We start from the raw sequence: 19027 nt of genomic DNA, 5'->3' as shown, positions 1-19027 counted from the left end.
TTTGGGTCTTAATGCTACAGTCATATACTCTGGAAACCTGAATTTGCATAAAGTTTGTAACCTTGACTTGGTGCTTGTCTAGGTATTTAAAAAAATAATTATTTAATACTGTTATTGTTTGACCATTTTATGTGTCGGCTTTATGTTAACGATGAATACTTGGGCCATGCAACTAGCTGTGTGAATGAATACTCCTCCATGTTCATACTGTTTTCATTCAGCAAGTTCTCAGAGGTAAATATGTTGTAGTAAATCTGTCTGTCTGTCTACAGACAGTCAGCTGGACACCAACACAGATCTGTTAAATGTTTGTATAAAAGCAAGTGTTTGCCTGCTATTATGTGGATTCACTTTCTATGAAAACTTAGCACTAATGGGCCTCGTACTGCCCTTCAATACCGCACTTTGTGGTATCACTGTTCGAGGCAACAGCCAAAAGTATTTACACAACATAGGGAAAAAACCTCCAAACTGTCTAATAACGAGAATAACCTTAGCCAAGGATATTTCTCCAAGAATTAATAACTAGTTGGGGTTAATGGTCACTGGCTTCACCTTAGGCCCTCAATTAATCCCTGAACCTCAATTGTTATTACCTAATTGACTTAGTTTCATTTCATTTTAACATTTCAAAGTGATCTTCCTAAAATCACACTGACAGAGTAACGTGGTCTCTGTAGATGCGCACTGACATGGTTTCAATACTGTTACTCTGTCTCCATACACTTGCATTGACATTTCATTTTGTTTTGACATCGCAGTGCCACATCTATGGATCTGTGCACATGACATGCAATTGTTCAGATTAGGTGAAAGCCTGTCCAGGAGCGAGGGCAGGCTAACATCTTACAGAGGGACAAGATGACAGCTAAAAGCTACTAAGCAGAATTATTGTTATTATGGTGAATGATTGTTATCATTGTGAATATGATTCATGTTTGTAAAAGGAAGAAAGATAAAATTTCCCTTGAAATCTTGCTGATTTTCTTAAAAAACAAACAAACAAAAACATTTTCACTTAGATCAGCTTAAAAACCTAGCCTGAAAAATGCACCAGGTAATGTTTTTTAAAAAGAGGGGTTTTTTTTTTAATATTACCATTTCACTCTTATTTGAGTCTGCAAAAAAATGATGCAAATCTTGTGTGTTCCAATAACATAGTGTCAAAGCAAGTAGCTGAATACTGTAAGATGCAACTCTAAATCACAAAATCCTTATAAAAATAGGGCATCAAAATGAAGTCTTTTTATTATGTGGAAAAGTTTTTGAAAAGTCTTTTGAAGCTCTTTGATCCAGCTCTGAAATAATTTTGGTAGATTACTATTGTACGAAACCCATAATTTATAGTAGCTGACCTAAGCTGCTCTTTGTATAAGAGTCATATATGAAACAATAGCAGGAAAGTGAAAAACACAAGGGGAACTAAAACTGCTCTGTTTATTATTTAGCTCATAATTACATCTTCCTTATTTAATCTTTTGAATCCTGGCATGTTCTTAATAATACAGGTTCAAATAATATTTACTATACACAGGAGAGTTAGTTTTGAGTAACGCATTTAGACTATCCAAACTTTGTGTAACTTGTGACCTTTCCCTAACCTAAGCGAGGTCTATTTTATACAGATCGCACTAGATAGACGGTTTCCCTATAAATGGTGAAGTTGCTGCCAAGCTCCCATTGTTAGCTAGTTCATTTTTCAACAGGCACACTTGAGGTTCCTATCACACCACTGTAAAGAGCAAGCCCTTAACGTTTCTTCTTTTGTCAACGTAATAAAACAGTTATTTCTGAATAACCTGCAAATCCGCAACAAATGGCCCTTTGTGACTTAGAATAACAGGACAGGCATTTTTTTTTCTTTTTGCAGGCAGCCTCCTATTTTATTCCATAATACTAAATTACTACTTGAGCAGCATTTGTCTTAACATATTTATAATCTCATAGTTGAAATAACAAAAGCCTGTTTCTAACAACTGTTATTCTTGCTCCATGTTCTTGCTTCACTGTCTAACTGAAGAGGATCTCTTCAGCAGCCTAAATAGTGAGACTACTTCAGCTGAAGTAAAAGGAAGAATCAAGTTCAACCCTGTGTACTGACCCTCAAGGAGTCGTAATCCACTCTGGTAAATAAGAACAACCTGTAGAATGTACACGCTTTTGTCAGAATGGTGGTTTGATAACGGGGAGCTAGCCATCGTTTCCCTTCTGAGCCAAGTAGATTTGGCACAGAAGGAAAGCTAAACCTTTGACTTCAACAGACCTTCTTCCAGAAGTGCTGCTGAATATAGGCATGAACTTGCAGAAAGCTGTAACAACTCAATTCCTAATATTGTCTGTGCCTATTTTCTAGTAGCACAGATGCCCTCCTAACTTAGTCCTTTGTACAACTCTACGCTCAATACAGGAGTGATTATACTGCACTAGAGCTCCGTGCTGTCGGCATTCCCTGCCTGCAGAAATGATCTATATTTCAAACCAAGAGAATGAAGAAGAGCATCACGATGCTTCTCTGTCAGAACACAGTGTGGAAATTTGAGGACAGTCTGTCTGGTACCTAAAGCTGCTGTTTAAATTAGAGTAAGAGCAAAATTGCTTGAGATGGTAGGTCAGCCCAAATGCGTACAGAATTGAAAACAGCACTCTTCAGATGTAGGATCAGAAATAGATGCAGGTAGTAGAAAACACAGGACAGACTTTTTAAAGAGGAATGAAGGGCTAATGGGATACTGCATAAATAAATGAGAAGTGGTTAAAAAAGATGCAAAATTAAAGAGGATTTAACAGCAAATGGAAAGAGTCATGAATAGTCTTCTGTAGTAGTCTAGGTGGTAGAGAAATCCAAAAGCTAATATCAGAAAGGAATGACGTTTTGAATGAGTGACTATAACAAAATAGGATGAAAATTATTCATGAACTATCAGTACTATTAATGTGGTAAAATAGTAATGAGGTAAGGGGTAAGGACAGTAAGTCATTTGGTAATTTTTCTTCAGCTTTAGATCAGAAGTTTTATTCCGCTCTGAGCGGGCTCTAGGGAAATATTCATAGAATCATAGAATAATTTGGGTTGGAAGGGACCTTTAAAGTCCATCTAGTCAAATCCCCTGCAAGGAGCAGGGACATCTCCAACCAGATCAGGTTGCTCAGAACCCCATCCAACCTGGCCTTGAATGTTTCCAGGGATGGGGCATCCACCACCTCTCTGGGCAACCTGTTCCAGTGTTTTACCACCCTCATTGTAAACATTTTTTTGCTAATAGCAAATCTAAATCTACCTCCCTCTATTTTGAGACTGTTACCCCTTGTCCTATCACAACGGGCCCTGCTGAAGAATTTCTCCCCATCTTTCTTGTAGGCCCCCTTTAGGTACTGGAAGGCTGCTATCAGGTCTCACTGGAGCTGTCTCTACTGCAGTCTGAACAACCACAGCTCTCTCAGCCTGTGCTCATAGGGGAGGTGCTCCAGCCCTCTGAACATTTTTGTGGCCCTCCTCTGGACCTGCTCCAACAGGTCCACATCCTTCTTATGCTGGGGGCTTCAGAACTGGATGCAGTACTCCAGGTGGGGTCTCAGCAGAGCAGAGTAGAGGGGGAGAATCACCTCCCTTGACCTGCTGGCCACGCTTCTTTTGATGCAGCCCAGTAAGTCCCCAGAACACAGGAATAGTAAAAAATGTTTTATTTTTGTACTAGAGTATGACCCATCATTGTCCTGTTCCTCCTATAGAAGGAAGTTTTACTTCCCTATTCAATACACTTACATCAACTCCTAAAGCTCAGAACAGGCCTTATTACAGTGCTTGTAAGAGCAGATGCTTGGCAAGTCTATATATGCCAGTGAGAACATCATTCAGTTTTATGCACACTTCTGTTTTCTGGCTTGGCATAATTCATTAACACACTCTACAGAATACTCCATAAAACTGGATTTGGCTTTATGTTAAGGTTCTAATGATTACAGCGTTGTTTAAGAAAAGAAAACCAACAAACAATCCACAAACAGTAGTCTCTACTTTTTATTATTAAAGTTGATGTTTACATCTGATAAACAGAGAAAATACACAAAGGAGGGTTTTTTCAAGATATGATTAGGAATAACAAAGTAGCCTTTTTTTTTTTTAATGTTGTGCTTTCAGCATTTAAAATGGTGACACAGTGTAAATTTTTGTGGTGGCAAAGCTTATTCAATCGCGTGTAATGAGATTAGTACAGTATGTACACTTTTGTGGTTTATTTCATCCTCATTCTAATACTTTAAAGGGGGCAATATATAAAGATGAGGTCAAAGCTTTGATTAAAGACAGCTGTACTGCTTTCCAACCTGTTATGTCACCCCACTAGGTAGAGGAATAAATAAACAAATACAAGCCTAACCTGATTTATCTGTGTCTCCCCACATAAATTTGTTTAATGTAAAAACAAATAAAGCAAAGCTTTGATGGAGGTTGAGCAGAATTTTCAACATCTGTGCAGATAAATTTAATTTATTCAAAAAGAAAAAGCAGCATTAGTGCATCATGTAAAAGCTGATTTAAATGATTTCATACAACAGAAAGCATATGCACTAGCTACAACAAATTCAGTTTGCCCTTAAACCTATTTCACTCAGACAAACATTATTTCTGAATTTTCTACTATGATAATGTTCAGTTATTTCTTCTTTTTTATTATCTTCTTGATTTTACACATTCCACTAACGTAAACCACAGTTAAAAGTCCCAGGGGCAGCAACACCCTAAATGCAGCTTTGATGTAGCATCAGGCAGGTAAACTTCACAGATTGCTTCTGTGCATCTTTAGGGGCAGATCCTTAAAGCTGGTCAGGTAAAATAAGCTAAGCACAATACCTTAAATAGTTGAATACAAATAAGTTACAGGTGTTTGAATATTTTTTTTAAAATAAATCTTTCCACTATAACACATTCAAATCCAAGAAAATAATCTCTATGCAACAGTAAATCACTGTAGTGGAGCTATACTAGCTTATCTCTGCAGCAAGCGACAGAGTACCAGGAAGACTAAAGGTATTTTTTCCTGAAAATTAAAGATTAGTGAAAATGATAAACTTCTGTCTGAAACTTACAAAAAACTGTTAAAGAGAGAACTAAAAATTCAAAATAAAAATACTATGCATGCATCTGACAATGATAGCTGAAAAAAACCTGAATAAAATTAATACTCTTTCTTTTAACTCAAGGCAAGACTGTAAAAAGTCTGCATGTGATTTTTGAAACCATACAGGCACATAAAGTATCACCTCAACTGAAAAAAGATGATGAATATGCACGGTGATGTTTTAAAGACCCTTTCCTTATGGAAGAGGTTATCAACTTGTGCTTTAGGGAGACTGTTATCACACCTTTATTTCTACCACAGAATCTGCACCTCTGCTTAACTGCTCTGAAAATCAGAACATGGTCAGCATACGTGCAGAAGTCTCACTGACTTTTTGAAATATTTTGTCCTTTCCTGAATGCCAGTTAGCAAAGAAAAGAGTATTAAAGAATGTCAAGCCCAATAAGCTGCTATCATCAAGAAACCTCTAACTGAGAGCACAAACTGAGGCCCAATACTGCCCCTCTGAGTGGCGATGAGGATGGAAATAGAATGAGATTAAACTCCTCAAAACTTCAAGGAGGGCTAACACCCACCTTAATGTACCTCTGATCTTGGTGGTTCCAACAAGAGAAAAACAACGGTCTTACAAGAATACTTAAGTACGCAGGAAACTTCTGCCCATCTGTGTGCTTTATTTGTCTTGTGCAACTGATCCAGTATGAAGCAATGTTTTATTTTTTTTTTACTCCCCTTCTTGAACACCAGGATGGTAATCTTCTTCAGAAGTAACCCACATAGAGAGCTCCTGCACATTCTTCTTTCGGACTCCAGTACGCCAGAAAATTGCACGTTATAATACCTACAGGGGTCAAGACAGATTCCTTCCTTAAAATCCATTAAAAGAAAAATTCCTAGGTATAAATTCCCTGGGGAGTGGGGAGGAAAAGACAAAACACAAGTTATTCTTGATTCATTAAACTACTTATTAAAAACCCCACAAAACTAACTCCAAACTTCACAGACTCACACACGTAAAACAAATCCTCGCTCTTCACTTTCACGACCCCTAAAAATCCCCTGAGATTATTTTTCAATTGTTCATTTGTGCTTCCATTGTTGATTTTAGTAATCAGATAGTGACAAAACACATATACCAATTACTATCTCAAAATCTGGCTATTTACTGTAACAGCCAGAACTTACATGATCATGTCTTATCATTTGGTCTTTATGAGCTGTGCCTTATGTTGTTTTAAACCCCAGAATAACAGTCTTTACCAATTTTCCACACCAGTGTAGGTGTTTCAGTCAGATCACTAGCACTGAATAAACTTGTGAGTGAAATAATGAAAAAGCTGCTTATTTTTAAAGGTGACTCTAACAGGGATAAGAATTGAAAGTTGCACCTTTCAGCCTCTGCATTTTTGTCTTTGTTTAGAATACTAGAAGAAGCCATCCGGAAGGAAGGAAGATTATGAGTATCTAGAAACTAGCTGTCTGACAGAGACAAAAATGCTGATAATGAGTGGGTTGTGTCTGTCTTTTTTGGCTGATCACAACAGAGGTCTGAAGCAAAACAGAAACTCTTGATATGTTTGTGTAAAGAGGCAGTAGCATGAGGGCGGGCAGCAGGAGTTCAGCTGAAGTTCAGGGCAGATGCTGCCATTAGTTTACACTGCAGGAAAGTAATATTGCTTCCGGATTTACCTCTTCCTCCCACCATCAGCATTGAGCCATGCTGTGTCGCAGAGTCACAATATCAGTAGGAAAGCAGTCTTTTAGCAGGATACCACGTTCACGATGGCAGTCCAGCTCTTCGATAAATCCATACCAGTAGATGACTAATCCAGGGCCAAATCTATCAAGCAAAAAGGAAGATGAACTAAAGTGATTGTGCTATGTGAACTTTAATTCCCCACCTCCGCAATTCCAACAAAGCAAATCTATTAATTTCACTGCAAAATTGGAGAGCATTTGACCTCCATTTAATTTTCAAATTTTAATCAATGTTGAATTGATATATGTCATTATTACCTGATTCCATGAATAAAAATGGACTCAAACAATCCACATATCCACATAAGAGTTTTGATTTTTCCTTTGAATACTTTGCACATATCACTAAAAAAAGACCTATGCTTTAAATAAATAACATTTAACATTTGATACATACAGAAAATCTAACATTTGATACATACAGAAGTCTCTCTTGCCATGCACTCTGCTTTTTCAGATTTGGATGTGCATTAAAAAGACAGCGGTTTATGCAAGTCCCAGTTCATGCAAATTATAATACCGTGAAGGTAACAAGGAATCCTTAAAATATAATCTCTACAATGAGCTATTATTCAGGTAATTATGAATGTAAAGCACAATTCAGAAAGAACTAGAAAGTTTCTGCCGTAATGTCTCTGAAACGTGCCTCGGGAATTCCTCAGATATTGCTGATCCCCACTAGGCAATCTCAGGAAGTAGCCCCATGGACCATTTTACCCATCAGGAAGTTCAGACCTTCAGGCTGGGTTCATAAAGAAGTAATCACTATCAATCACTGTGTACTGCGATATGTTTTGCACATCAGTTTCACGTTTTTCCTACTGAGAGCACTTAATTAAAGGGCAGCACTACTTTTGGTGTAGTGTTGCAGGAATTTTACAGTGAAATCATAAATTATGAATGTTGGGTTAGTAAAAGGATGTCTAAAAACAGAACTGCTTTCTGTAGCCTAACATTACAGCAGTCTGTACAACGTTAGGCCAAAAAGCTTTTTCTTTTCTTGATTTATTATATGCTGTAGTGAACTTGCCAAAAACAACAGTGCAGGATGAGCTGTTAGATACCGTCTGTACAAGAAAAAGTTCAATAGAATGTCATGTAACGGCTTATATGCAGAGCTGTGCTCAGGGCTCAACCAATACGTAGCCAATTATTGTTAATGTTTAATTATAATAAAAAATGTGTTGGGGGGGGGGATGCACGGTAACCTAAATTTCCACTTGGCAGACAATACAAGCACTCAAACCCGTGGGTAGTGCCAGACTGGCTTCATTAGGGTGGTTTCTTTCCAAAAATGGAGGGAAAGCTCTATTTGATGTGCTTATGCAATGGAACTGGCATCAAAGGAAGAAGAAACCCCTGTGGCTTCCTCCTGCAGTTTCAATTTGATACGGTAGTCTTTTGCCCAAAACTGCTACAGAGCATTGTAACATTTTGGTTTATGGCTACTACTCTTCAACCTAGAAGTGGCTGCAGTTTAGCAGCAATGTAAATTACCCCTCAGCGTAGCTGAGGCAACACTGGCAAATCTGCCTTTTGCAACAGAAAGATGATATTTGAAAGTGGAAAGGTTAACACTCTGGCTACTAGCTCGCATATTCAAACATGTTTAGCATTGAATAAAGCACAGACTAAAAAGTGGCTCATACTGAAGGATCAAGCTGCCTACACCCAGTTCCCAAGTTTTCTCTGGCTGGCCAGCAACTTCAGCCTCTACTGTCTCTAAGGTCTTCTCTCCATTTTCCTTTGCTTAGGTCCACGTGGGGGCAAGCTGTGCACGACCTCAGTGTAACACGGAGGCGTAGCAGTAGCGAGGAGCAGACGGCAAGCGAGGCCAAGGACTGACGCTCCCTGCCTAATTTGCTGACGCAGCGTGGGCCTACTTTTGTTACTTCCCAGACTACGCATCTGTTCCCACCTCTACCAAACATAGAAAGGGATAACTGGGGGATGTAAAGGGATGTACTCAGGTACTAACCGAAGTGATTTTAAAAGCAAAAATCCCCAGAAGACAGGGAGCAGACCTTACATTTCTAATGGGCTATTTTATGCGAGGCAGAAGCTATGGAATGTACACCAGTACGTACTCATTACGAGCGCGTGGGCCAGGTAAAACCTCGATGCTAATGAGCAGCTGCTCAGCCCAAGTTCTGAAGGGCTCATTTTGCTCTGTGTGGCAGCCTGAATCCCCTGTCCATCATACAATGCGTGGGGCACCGTGCTGAAGTAATTTGTTAAGTTATTTTTTGAAACTGTAATTTTAAATAAAATTAATATTTTGAGACTTCTCAAAAGGCTAATTTATGTCCTTCTAGCAAATCATCACAGCTGAAGCACAATTTTTCAGGGTTATTTTGTGCTTAAAAAATTATTTTCAGAAATGCCAAATGTGATGATAAAAATTACATACAAGAACATCTGCATACTGTTAATTGCAGGAGCAAGTAGATCTTTAGCATGAAAACATCCATCACTCCTGCTTTTGACTGTGTTATTATATCAAAACTATTTGCCCTGTGCTGCCTAGGTTGTACTTTTTTCCACTATATTGTGTCATTCCTTCTATTATAGCTGTATATCATACAGCTCATATGTATGATAATATAAAAAACATACCATACTTTTGTTTAAAAACACTTAAGTGCAGTACTTTGGACCAAAATTAACTCGTTGGCACATGAAGCATTTGTCACTGACTACCAGGAGCTCCTGCTGCTAAGTGCTAATTTCTCTCTCATTAACGCCCAGAGTTGGCAAATCACAAACAATGCCACTGGTTAATTACTGCTGCCTTAATTTGAAAAGACACTTAACCTTTTTGTGTAAGGGGATGAGGTAGGGAAGTGTAACCTAGAAGTAAGAACTATCCTTTTTAATTCAACTCCTCACAAAGTGCAGATATGACACCATGAAGAACGAAACTTAATGCTGTGAATTACAAAATAAAGCTACAAATTAATTTCTGTGTCAATCATAACATTTAACAAGTTAGTGACTAAACTCGGTTTACACAGGAGAAGAAACTAAAATGACAGAATGCTGACTTAGTACTGCTATGGAAAGGGGACTCATTTAGTAGCTCTGAGGAGAAGAAAAAAACTTTGAAGGTACCAAATGGTTCTAAAACTACATAGATACGGTATGCAATATAGGCCAGGTTATCCCATTTCATACAAATGACACACTGGAGACAGTTTAAGCTTAAAACAAAATTCAAGCTTAGAATGTAACAAACTATGGACTTCTATGGATTTTGTTCTTGTTCAGAAAAGTTGTGTAAATCCCCTAAAAATGTGCTCCCCTGTCTTTAGTTCTTACCCTGAAAAGCTTTGGTGTGAAGGAACATGGCCAGAATTTATACAAAACTGTAGTTTTACCTATTCTAGTGAAACTATTACTTTTAGAACTTAACTTTTATATGGAATTTATTTTTAAAGCTGAAAAGAAATCCAAGTAACTAAGGTTAATTCCATGCAGTAAAAATAGAATAAACAGGAAATATAGAGGGAAGCTTCCTTCAGAATGTAATAAACCCAGTGAGTGAAAATTGTCCACACAGGTTGCATCAGCTGACTTAAAAATCAACCAGTAAGTGTGTAGTAATCATTATATAAATCCTAGTTTAGTCATTATCTAGTTTTGACATTAGAAGTTGTGACTACAAGGCAGCCAAAGCCAATCTAGCTGCACTTCAGTGCGGGGTCAGAGAGCCGGAAGCGCCAAAAAGGAGGTAGACAGGCTTATGACCCCATGGCATGGCAAGAAGAGAGTAGGATTACAAAAACCCATGGATTAGTTTAGGCCTAATTTAGGCCTGATATAGAAGACTAAATTTAGTCAAAGTACTAAGGGCAGCAGACAGTGTCTTTCGAAGAATCAACTGAAGGACTGAGATAGATGGGAGAGATAGTAAAATATAGTTTGAGTATAGTTACAGGCTCAACAGTGCTTTAGATAAAACTTATCTTTGCACTAATTTAAGGGTGTTCAGATGATCTTTTGTACTGGTTTAATTACATCAATTTTGAAAGAAACCCATAGTTAAAGAAGTATACATTTATACATTGATAGTGCTTTAGATAAAACTTATCTTTGCACTAATTTAAGGGTGTTCAGATGATCTTTTGTACTGGTTTAATTACATCAATTTTGAAAGAAACCCATAGTTAAAGAAGTATAGATTTATACATTGATAATACTGGGACACTGGGCTTTGTTCTTGGAAAGGAGTTTCACAGAGATATGCTGAGAAGCCAGGAAGGTAAAATATAGATAACCCAAAGACAAGTGGTTATTTTTCTTTAAAAAAAAAAAAAAAATTGCACCTTCATATAAGCCAAGGGATGACTTAAGAAATAAAAGGGAAAGAAAAAAGTAAGTAAAATATGAATCTGGGTTTAACTTGCCCCCTACTTGAACCAGTTTTGTGCTAGAAAAAAAAAAAAGACTTTTATTTATTTGTCAAAGTGGCCTAGTAGGCTCACACATATTCTACTTCACTTCAAGAGAAACTACTTTCTATTAATGTCTTTTCTTCTGGAATGTCTGTGTGGGGTCTGTACTAGCTTCTAAGGATTTGCCTAGACATGTGGCTGTGGCAAGTGGATTTTTTTCACCATCAAAAAGCCTTGCATGTGGTTTTATGAAAAATGCATTTTCAACACACTGCTCAATGCTGAGCAGAAATATAAAACATCTTGCAATTGCTTTAAAATAAATGTTCACTTCGTTTATTCTTAGTCGATTTGTTATAGATGGGTTGTATGCATCTCAGTGTAATGTAAATAATTTTAATTCCAAGAGATTCTCATAATGAAATGCTGGCATATAAATTACTATTTCTAACATGCATGTATTTAAGCAAATATTTTATCAAACAGAGTCAGATGAGTATTCACATTATACGAAAGCATAACAGTCTACCTCGTTGGTGATCTTAATTATGAAGGTCACATCTGAATGTGTTTTTGAAGGACTGCATTCTGGTCCCTCGCTTTTTAATGTCAGATCATCAACAGTGCCAGCTAAAAAGGTGGCTTTGTTTACTTGCTTTTCTTTATAATATCAAGCAAATTAGAGTATTACCACTTGCACATCATTACTTATTTCCTGGGAAAAGGGAATTACAAAAATTCACAAATAAGTTATTACATTCTAAGTCAATTTAACACAGTTCTTGAGAATCACAGTTGTGGGTAAACTGCTTTTACTTGTAGCTCTAATAAACCCTGAAGATACAATAATTTAAAACCCCATATCATCTGATTTTTAGATACTCTTTACTGTTTAAGGACTCACAACTTTATTTTAGTGTACTTGCAGAAGTCTCATTTGTGTCAGCAGAGGGAATTTAGATATTGGCAGAGCTCAGCTAGTAGGCAACAACTGCAGACCACATTTTCAAGTAAGGTCAACTGGCATCAGTCAGCCAACTTCCTTACGTCTAGACCAGTTTACTACTGCTGATGACACAGCGTTATATATCTTGGCAAAGATTTAACAGCCACTGCTCAGAAACTGACTTTCATTAGCAAGAAATTTTCCATTTAAACAGCTACCACAAGCCTCGTTCAGAATAGTTCATAACAAGGTATTTCTGCTACTGTTAATTTATATAGAGTTTTAAAATCAAATAAAGGTATTTGTGCCTAAATACAGTGCATTTTAAAAACTCTGAATGTAATTTAAAGCTAACTATTGGGTTTTATTATCCCCATAACTTTTTAAATCCTCCACACACTTTTGTGATCCACTGCCATACACACACTGATTTAAACAAAAGATGCCTTCAAGGCATTACGCAGCACCTTATCTCTTTGACTTCATCAAATCTGTTCAAAAGAAAGAAAAAAAATTCCAATACTTAGTAAAATCAATGAACTGAATGATTTTTTTTTTGCTTTAAAAATCTGATCCTTAACCTATAACTCAGAAAGCTACAATATTATTGGCCCAACTCCCTGAAGCTACTTAGTATTGTCTTCCTGCAGTAGCAGCTGCAGCAAAATATATTTGTTTGCCAATGTGGCTCAAGAAAAAGTTTAACAAGTTCTGGTCATATACTTTTAAAGATAAAAGGAAACTTGTCCATGGCACTAGCAAGCACACACAGAAGTTAGCAGCATACTACGTCTCAAGGATCCAGACATCCACTTTATGCTGCTTAAGGTAAAATGAAGCAAGTAAAACCTAAGCTGCTTTAAGCTTTGATGTTACCACAGTACTTGAGGGAAGTCTTATTTTTCCTTGTCTGAAGACAAGGAGAAAAATTAAAGTCTATTAATATTCTATAAGACTCCCATTTCCAAGAAGGTTTTCACTCAAAAGTGGGAATTTCTTTTGGGCTGAGAAAGGTAGGCATTTCCGTGTATGCCAGGTATTGATGTTATATGCCATTGATGTGGAAGCTGGAGTTGTCAGGTGAAAAAAACGTGGATGTAAACTAATAGCAGGCCTCTGTCTCTATAGTCACACTCCTCTTGGATATGATTAAATCTTAACGAGCTTTTTTTTTTTTATTACACTAGCTGTCTTTTTATCTCTGCAATGAGACTGTTAAGGCATCAGTCAAAAGCAGAATTTCATCAGGCTTATAATATGATTTTACTTTTGGAGAAATAAAAGCAAATCAAGTTATATTTATGTGCATATAAGAGATAATTTAAAATATTTTAGAATTTTGCATAGCACAATTTTAAAATGCATATTAATACAACACACCAAAAACTGTGCAAGTCATTGTCATTAAAATATTATAAATACAGTATAACTTTTAGCTGCATAATACATTTTTAATAAACAAACTGTCGAAACACATTATTCACTTACACTTATTCATTCAGATCTGAGTACTGTTCTCCGGGCAAATAAAGGATTTTTATAATCCTCAATGACAAGTTAGGGGTTTTTAAAAATATAGTTCTCATGGAAATTAACTTTTAAAAGCTATGATTAAATAACATTAAGGTTACACTGATTTACAAGGATCAAGGCTTTCTAAGTGAAGACTGATGCAGTGAGTGAGAAAAATAACCGCACACTGGTTCAAGGCAGCTTGCCGTTAAGACAGCCTTGAGTGAACTTGGAATTTCTCAAGTTTTGTTGGTTCATGTCCTAACTTCTACTGAAACATATTATTTTGTTGTTTATTAATAGTATTCCAGATGTTCACTGCTCAAAGTGGCTGTGTGCATTTAAGGTAAAACTTTTTTTTTTAAAAAAAAAAAAATCTCAGCTTCCTCAAAATCAGGTAGATGCTTTGCACATCAGACTGTAACGTTTTGTGCTGTAAAGAGAGACTATAAGGTGCTTCTTATGCCTGCACTGCAGGATTGGGCTCATGTGCTGAAGATTAATATGGTACTCACATAAATATTTTAGAAAATAAATTGTTAATCCTTGTACTGCTGGACTGTTATGGAAATTACAGCTAAAGATGTATCTGGCTTTAATGGGTATGCATTTTGGAAAACAATGCATTTTAGGTGCCTGTGAAGTTAGTTCCAGTATCTGTCTGAAAGAGACAGGCACCTTACTTGGTAATTTGGAGATAGGTCCAAGTTTCCCTGAAATACAAGGATCTTACATCACTTAACCATCTCAGTACAGGGCAAAGTGACTTCAGGCACCCTGGATGACGGGCGCAACTAAGCAAAAGAAGCTCAACCAAAAAGTCTCAATCTGAAATACACACTATATGAAAGCTTTCTACATTTTCTTTTTCAGAAGTTTCTTAAATTCCTTTCTGATGGAGAGAGTCTAATATTCTATATTAGCTGTTGCATCTACAAATTTGTCTTTTATAATTCAGGGTTAGCACATTGTTGTACTGTACCTCTACAAATGCATTGATGTGTTCCTGTTCAAAGCAGCAACATCCCTCCGTCCTGCAACGTGCAATTTGACAACTCGTTTACTAAAGCTATGCTACCTCGATTTAAGTTGTGCTGCTTGTATTCACCAGCTAAGACACTGCAAGAACATTGCTATCCTTTGAAAAGGCTGGGAGAAAAGGTGGTTGTTTGTGTTAAAGAATTATTCCATATGCTGTTGCTGGAAGTCACGCTTTCTGATTAAACCCAGGCAAAGAACAGTGCTTCCTGAGGTACTTGCTTGTTACTCGGTTTCCCTGAGAAAACCTGATGCCATTAGTTCACTCTCCAGAGACTGCCGATGCAAGGCTGCTTTGTTTGATTCTGCACATTTGAAGCTGTGGATCAGTGTTGAGAGGAGGTACTGAGGTTATTTCAAACATTTTGTTAAACTCACAGCGGTCCTCCCAAAGGAATGCTTGGCTGCAAACTACCTCTTATCCCGGGTGACAGAAAACATGAAAAAAGCTTTTGAGTACAGTCAGATTGAGGTCCAGGCAGCCATAAGTGCTGGTCAACTCATGTTGCCATTAGGTGATTAATAGTTGTTTATTTTTAGGGCTGGAAGTAACAGGCCATCCTAAGGCCAGTGCAAGATGATATCTGAATAATCTGTGAGTGCCTCATAGTTTGCAGCAGCCCTTTCTTTCTGCGCAGCTGTTTATCTGGTGACAGCGCTTGCCGGAGTGATAGGAGATGCCAAAAGTGCATTTAACCGGGGAACCAGAACTGCTCTCACAGCAATTTATTTCTGTTTAATAATTATTGTAAAATAGAACCAAACTAATCGGAAAAGTTGTTCAGCAAATTCTGATGCCAAATATGTTGATAAATAAATGCACTGTATACCTGTGTGTAGCATTTGCTGAGTATAAATCTTGACGCCAGCATTAAAGCTATCTCAAGGCATTTTGAATGAATTATTAGACAATTCTGTATCTCCCAACCCTTATACACAAATATACAATAAAACAAACAATGTAACAGATGAACAAATGGAGGACAGCTCGTTTGCGCTTCCAACTTTCCAGATCAGAGAATTAGTCCAAGACTAGATAGTAAATCACACTGAGTATCTTCATACAGCGTTGCTTAGCAGTTAACTGCCAAACACACTATCGTGCATAATTGACAGGCAGAAATATTTTATGTGTGATGCTGTACTTAAATTTACTGTCTCTCAAAGTGTAAGTCACCTATCTCTATTAAGCAGGGAACAGATGAAAAAGAAAGGACTACGTCTGCTGCCCATCACTGTGGCACCTGATGACCACCCAGAAGGAAAGCAAACACCTCCTCTGACCTGGAATTCTGTTGCCGCCTTTGGAATCTGCTGGCAAACGAGTTGTGCCTGGCATTCACTGTTTTCATTATGAATCTGCCACTTAGGTCTAATGCCTCCGGGTCTCCTGCTTGTCTCCCAGTTGATACATACACCCAGTATCTGTACAATCCAAGTTCGCTCTTCCCCACTTTGTATTTGAATATAATTTTTAGTTGTTATTTGGGAAGAAGAGTGCATTCTGAGATCCAGAAGTCTTACGTAGCAACTTGTATCGCTTGCAAAGTATCCAGCCTCCCAGAAGACTGTAAGAACATTGCACATGGTTTAAGGTGGGGACTGTCCTAGAGATTCTAGGAGACCATCAAGGCAATTTGTAGAATTGTGACGTTCATTATTAGATGAAATAAGTGCATAACTGGGGATGTGCCGAGAAATTTACTTATATCCTTTTCCACAAGAAACAACTGTTTGCCTTTTGTCTCTTTCAAATATATATACACACTCTTGATTTGTATCTATTGGCCAATCAAAACTCTACTGCATGCACCTTCTGAAAAAATAATAACGCTATTTAGACCTATTCGCAAGTTATTTGCTCTTACTATACATCAACACTAGAAACAATTTAATTTCAACTTTCTTTGCTTACTATGCACCGAACCTTTTTGGTCTCACCATTACGGAACAGAATTCTGTTCAGAAGGAAGGTATGCAAAGGTACACTGCCATGGAAGGGAGCCTAGGGAGGCAGAGGAAGAATCAGAGGAAAATGCTATCACTTGTGAAAGTTTAAAAGCAACAGATTAGTTGAGATAGCAAGTGACATATCCACATCTGATGAGAATTGAGCCAGAAGTCTGCAATACGATAACATCGCATTAATATAAATATTTTCTCTCATATAATTATAAGACTATGGTGAAAATAGCGGAACACAAGCTTGACTCTGTATTCCTGTGGTTTTTTTTTTTTTTTTTTTTTAAATCTTTGCCATGCAATTGCTCAATTGATTTGTTTCAAGTCATTTAGTCTAGATATGGAGTTTGTATGTTAGTTGTTCCCAAAGAGGGTATGAAGGTTATTACCCCAATAGCCACAAGGTCTTGGTGTTAAATATAGCAAAATCCTTTTAGACAAATTTACACCAAACTGAGAGTGACCATAGGGTTTTTTTTACAAAGGTCAGTGTAGTATACACACCTGTACTATTCAACTGGAAGACTGCAAAAACTTCTGTACTGAAAATGAGTGCCTAATATAATCAGTGAGTAAGATATGAATAAAATCCATGCAAAATATTACAATATTAACATCATGTGTGTTACAAAGATTTTTTTCAGTTATTGCTGGTTTGCTGCCTGGTAACCATCACTGTTAAATATTTTTAGCATTTTAATAAAAGAACAAAAGAAGAAAAAATCTATTAAGCATTGAAAACTTCTAGTACTGAATAATCATTTCACCTTAACAGTTTCTCTTAATCCTTTTCGTTTTATATGCAGTGTATCTTATAACAGAACATTGTTGGTTGTCAGCCTTCTAAGGGCATCAAATAGAGCATCAAATAGCCTCTTTTTAAACAAAACAGAAAAAAAAAAAGAGTTACTGAGCTAGTCCTGTTCAATTCCTGCTCTCTTTAAGACGAAAGCAGAACTAATAGAGAAGAAAAGCAACAACAAGGAAAAAAAAAAACCAACTGAATACAACTTTTCCCTCCAAAGATAAATTCGGCTCAAGTAAGCAGCTTGGACCATCACAAACAGCCAAACACCAACCAGTTTTACCAGCCTTTCTGAGACCTGGCTCACTTCCGCCCGAGCACAGACATCCTCTTGTTTTTTGGTTCTTACACTGCCTAAAAGCTCAGAGTAAGCACATTAAGTGATAAGATTAGTATCTGTTGTGTGCAGCTATCCTTCCCTCTCCCTTGCCAGCCAAAAACTGTGAGGAGTTTTTTGTTTCTTGTTGACTTTTTAAAGTGCTTATTTTCTGGTGTCTTCTCTGTGTATGTGATTGCAATGCCAAGCATGCCATACGTTCAAAACATAATGAAGGACAGAGGTTAAAAATGGTTCCTGAATTCCAGGGTTGCTGTACTCTTACTGGAACCTCCCAAGAAAGCTGTCTCTCACACAAATCCACTTGTCACGAGCAGCCATAATGCAGCTTAAGGAGAGGTGCTGACATAAGGTTTCCATCTGCTCCAACCTGAGCACAGATCGCTGAATATGTTGAAGATGGGAATGACACCTTCAACTTGAATTGAATAATGGAAGCCCAATATAGACAATAAAAGACACTTAAGATATTTTTCCTGTCAGTCCCCTCCATTTATAGCACTCTCGCAGAAGAGGGGGGTTTCTCTGTCTGGTCAAGCTTGACCACTGTTAGCTGAAAGGCCAAAAAAACCCAGAACCAAACCAAAAAAGGAAAAAAAAAAGGAAAGAAAAAAGTAGAGTCAATAAATAAGTGAGAAAGGAGAACAACAGCACCATATTAAATTCAACAGTCAATGAACATTTAAGCAATTTGAGCTATTTCCTTTTACTTCTAGGATCTCGCCATACTGACCCCTGACTTTTGACAATGATTTGAAAATCTCTACTGCACCTTTGAGGTATAATTTTTTTTTTCATAAATTAGTATTTCTACACTTGAGATAACTTTTACACAGAGTTTCAAATAACTGACTTGACTTACAGGTAGGTCTGTGCACCACAGACTAGTTCACCTTGTTTAGCTATCACATATTACTACGTGCCAATACAAATACACTTGGCAAGCCTGGCATCATCTTCCTGAAGAATGAGATGAATCGTCAGTGGGATTCAAAGCTTTTCAGCACCAAGATTTTGCTATGCTGAATTCCTCTGTCATAGTTCAGCCCCAATCAGGACCAGACTACGCAGTCTCTCTCTCACTCCGCCCACCCTCTGAGAGAACAGGGGAAGATGATATAAGAAAAACGGCTCGAGGTTTGAGATAAGGACAGGGAGAAATCCTTAAAGTTACCGTTACAGGCAAAACAGACTCGA

General features: G+C 37.4%; 1 protein-coding gene across 4 annotated transcripts in view; it reads right to left on the bottom strand.

Moving 5' to 3' along the window:
* The window catches only part of CDIN1 (CDAN1 interacting nuclease 1), a 138969-nt gene that overhangs the window by 8691 nt on the left and 111251 nt on the right, over positions 1-19027 (bottom strand). Inside the window, exons 11-12 of one of the 4 annotated variants that reach the window (XM_086749361.1) lie at positions 6768-6942; positions 4001-5986 (exon numbers count right to left, since the gene is read on the bottom strand). The exons of 1 other annotated variant lie outside the window; for it this stretch is intronic. In XM_086749361.1, the coding sequence (XP_086605487.1) occupies positions 6783-6942 (160 nt within the window). In that variant the 3' untranslated portion in view covers positions 4001-5986; positions 6768-6782. Of the gene's footprint in view, positions 1-4000; positions 5987-6767; positions 6943-19027 lie in introns of those variants that run through there. 2 more of the 4 variants (XM_086749362.1, XM_086749363.1) reach the window with 2 other exon arrangements.

This window comes from Chlamydotis macqueenii, chromosome 5, assembly GCF_036417535.1.
Source record: "Chlamydotis macqueenii isolate bChlMac1 chromosome 5, bChlMac1.mat, whole genome shotgun sequence".
NCBI lineage: Eukaryota > Metazoa > Chordata > Aves > Otidiformes > Otididae > Chlamydotis > Chlamydotis macqueenii.
Note: the sequence above shows the minus strand (reverse complement) of the source record. Positions and strands in the feature narration are given on the sequence as shown.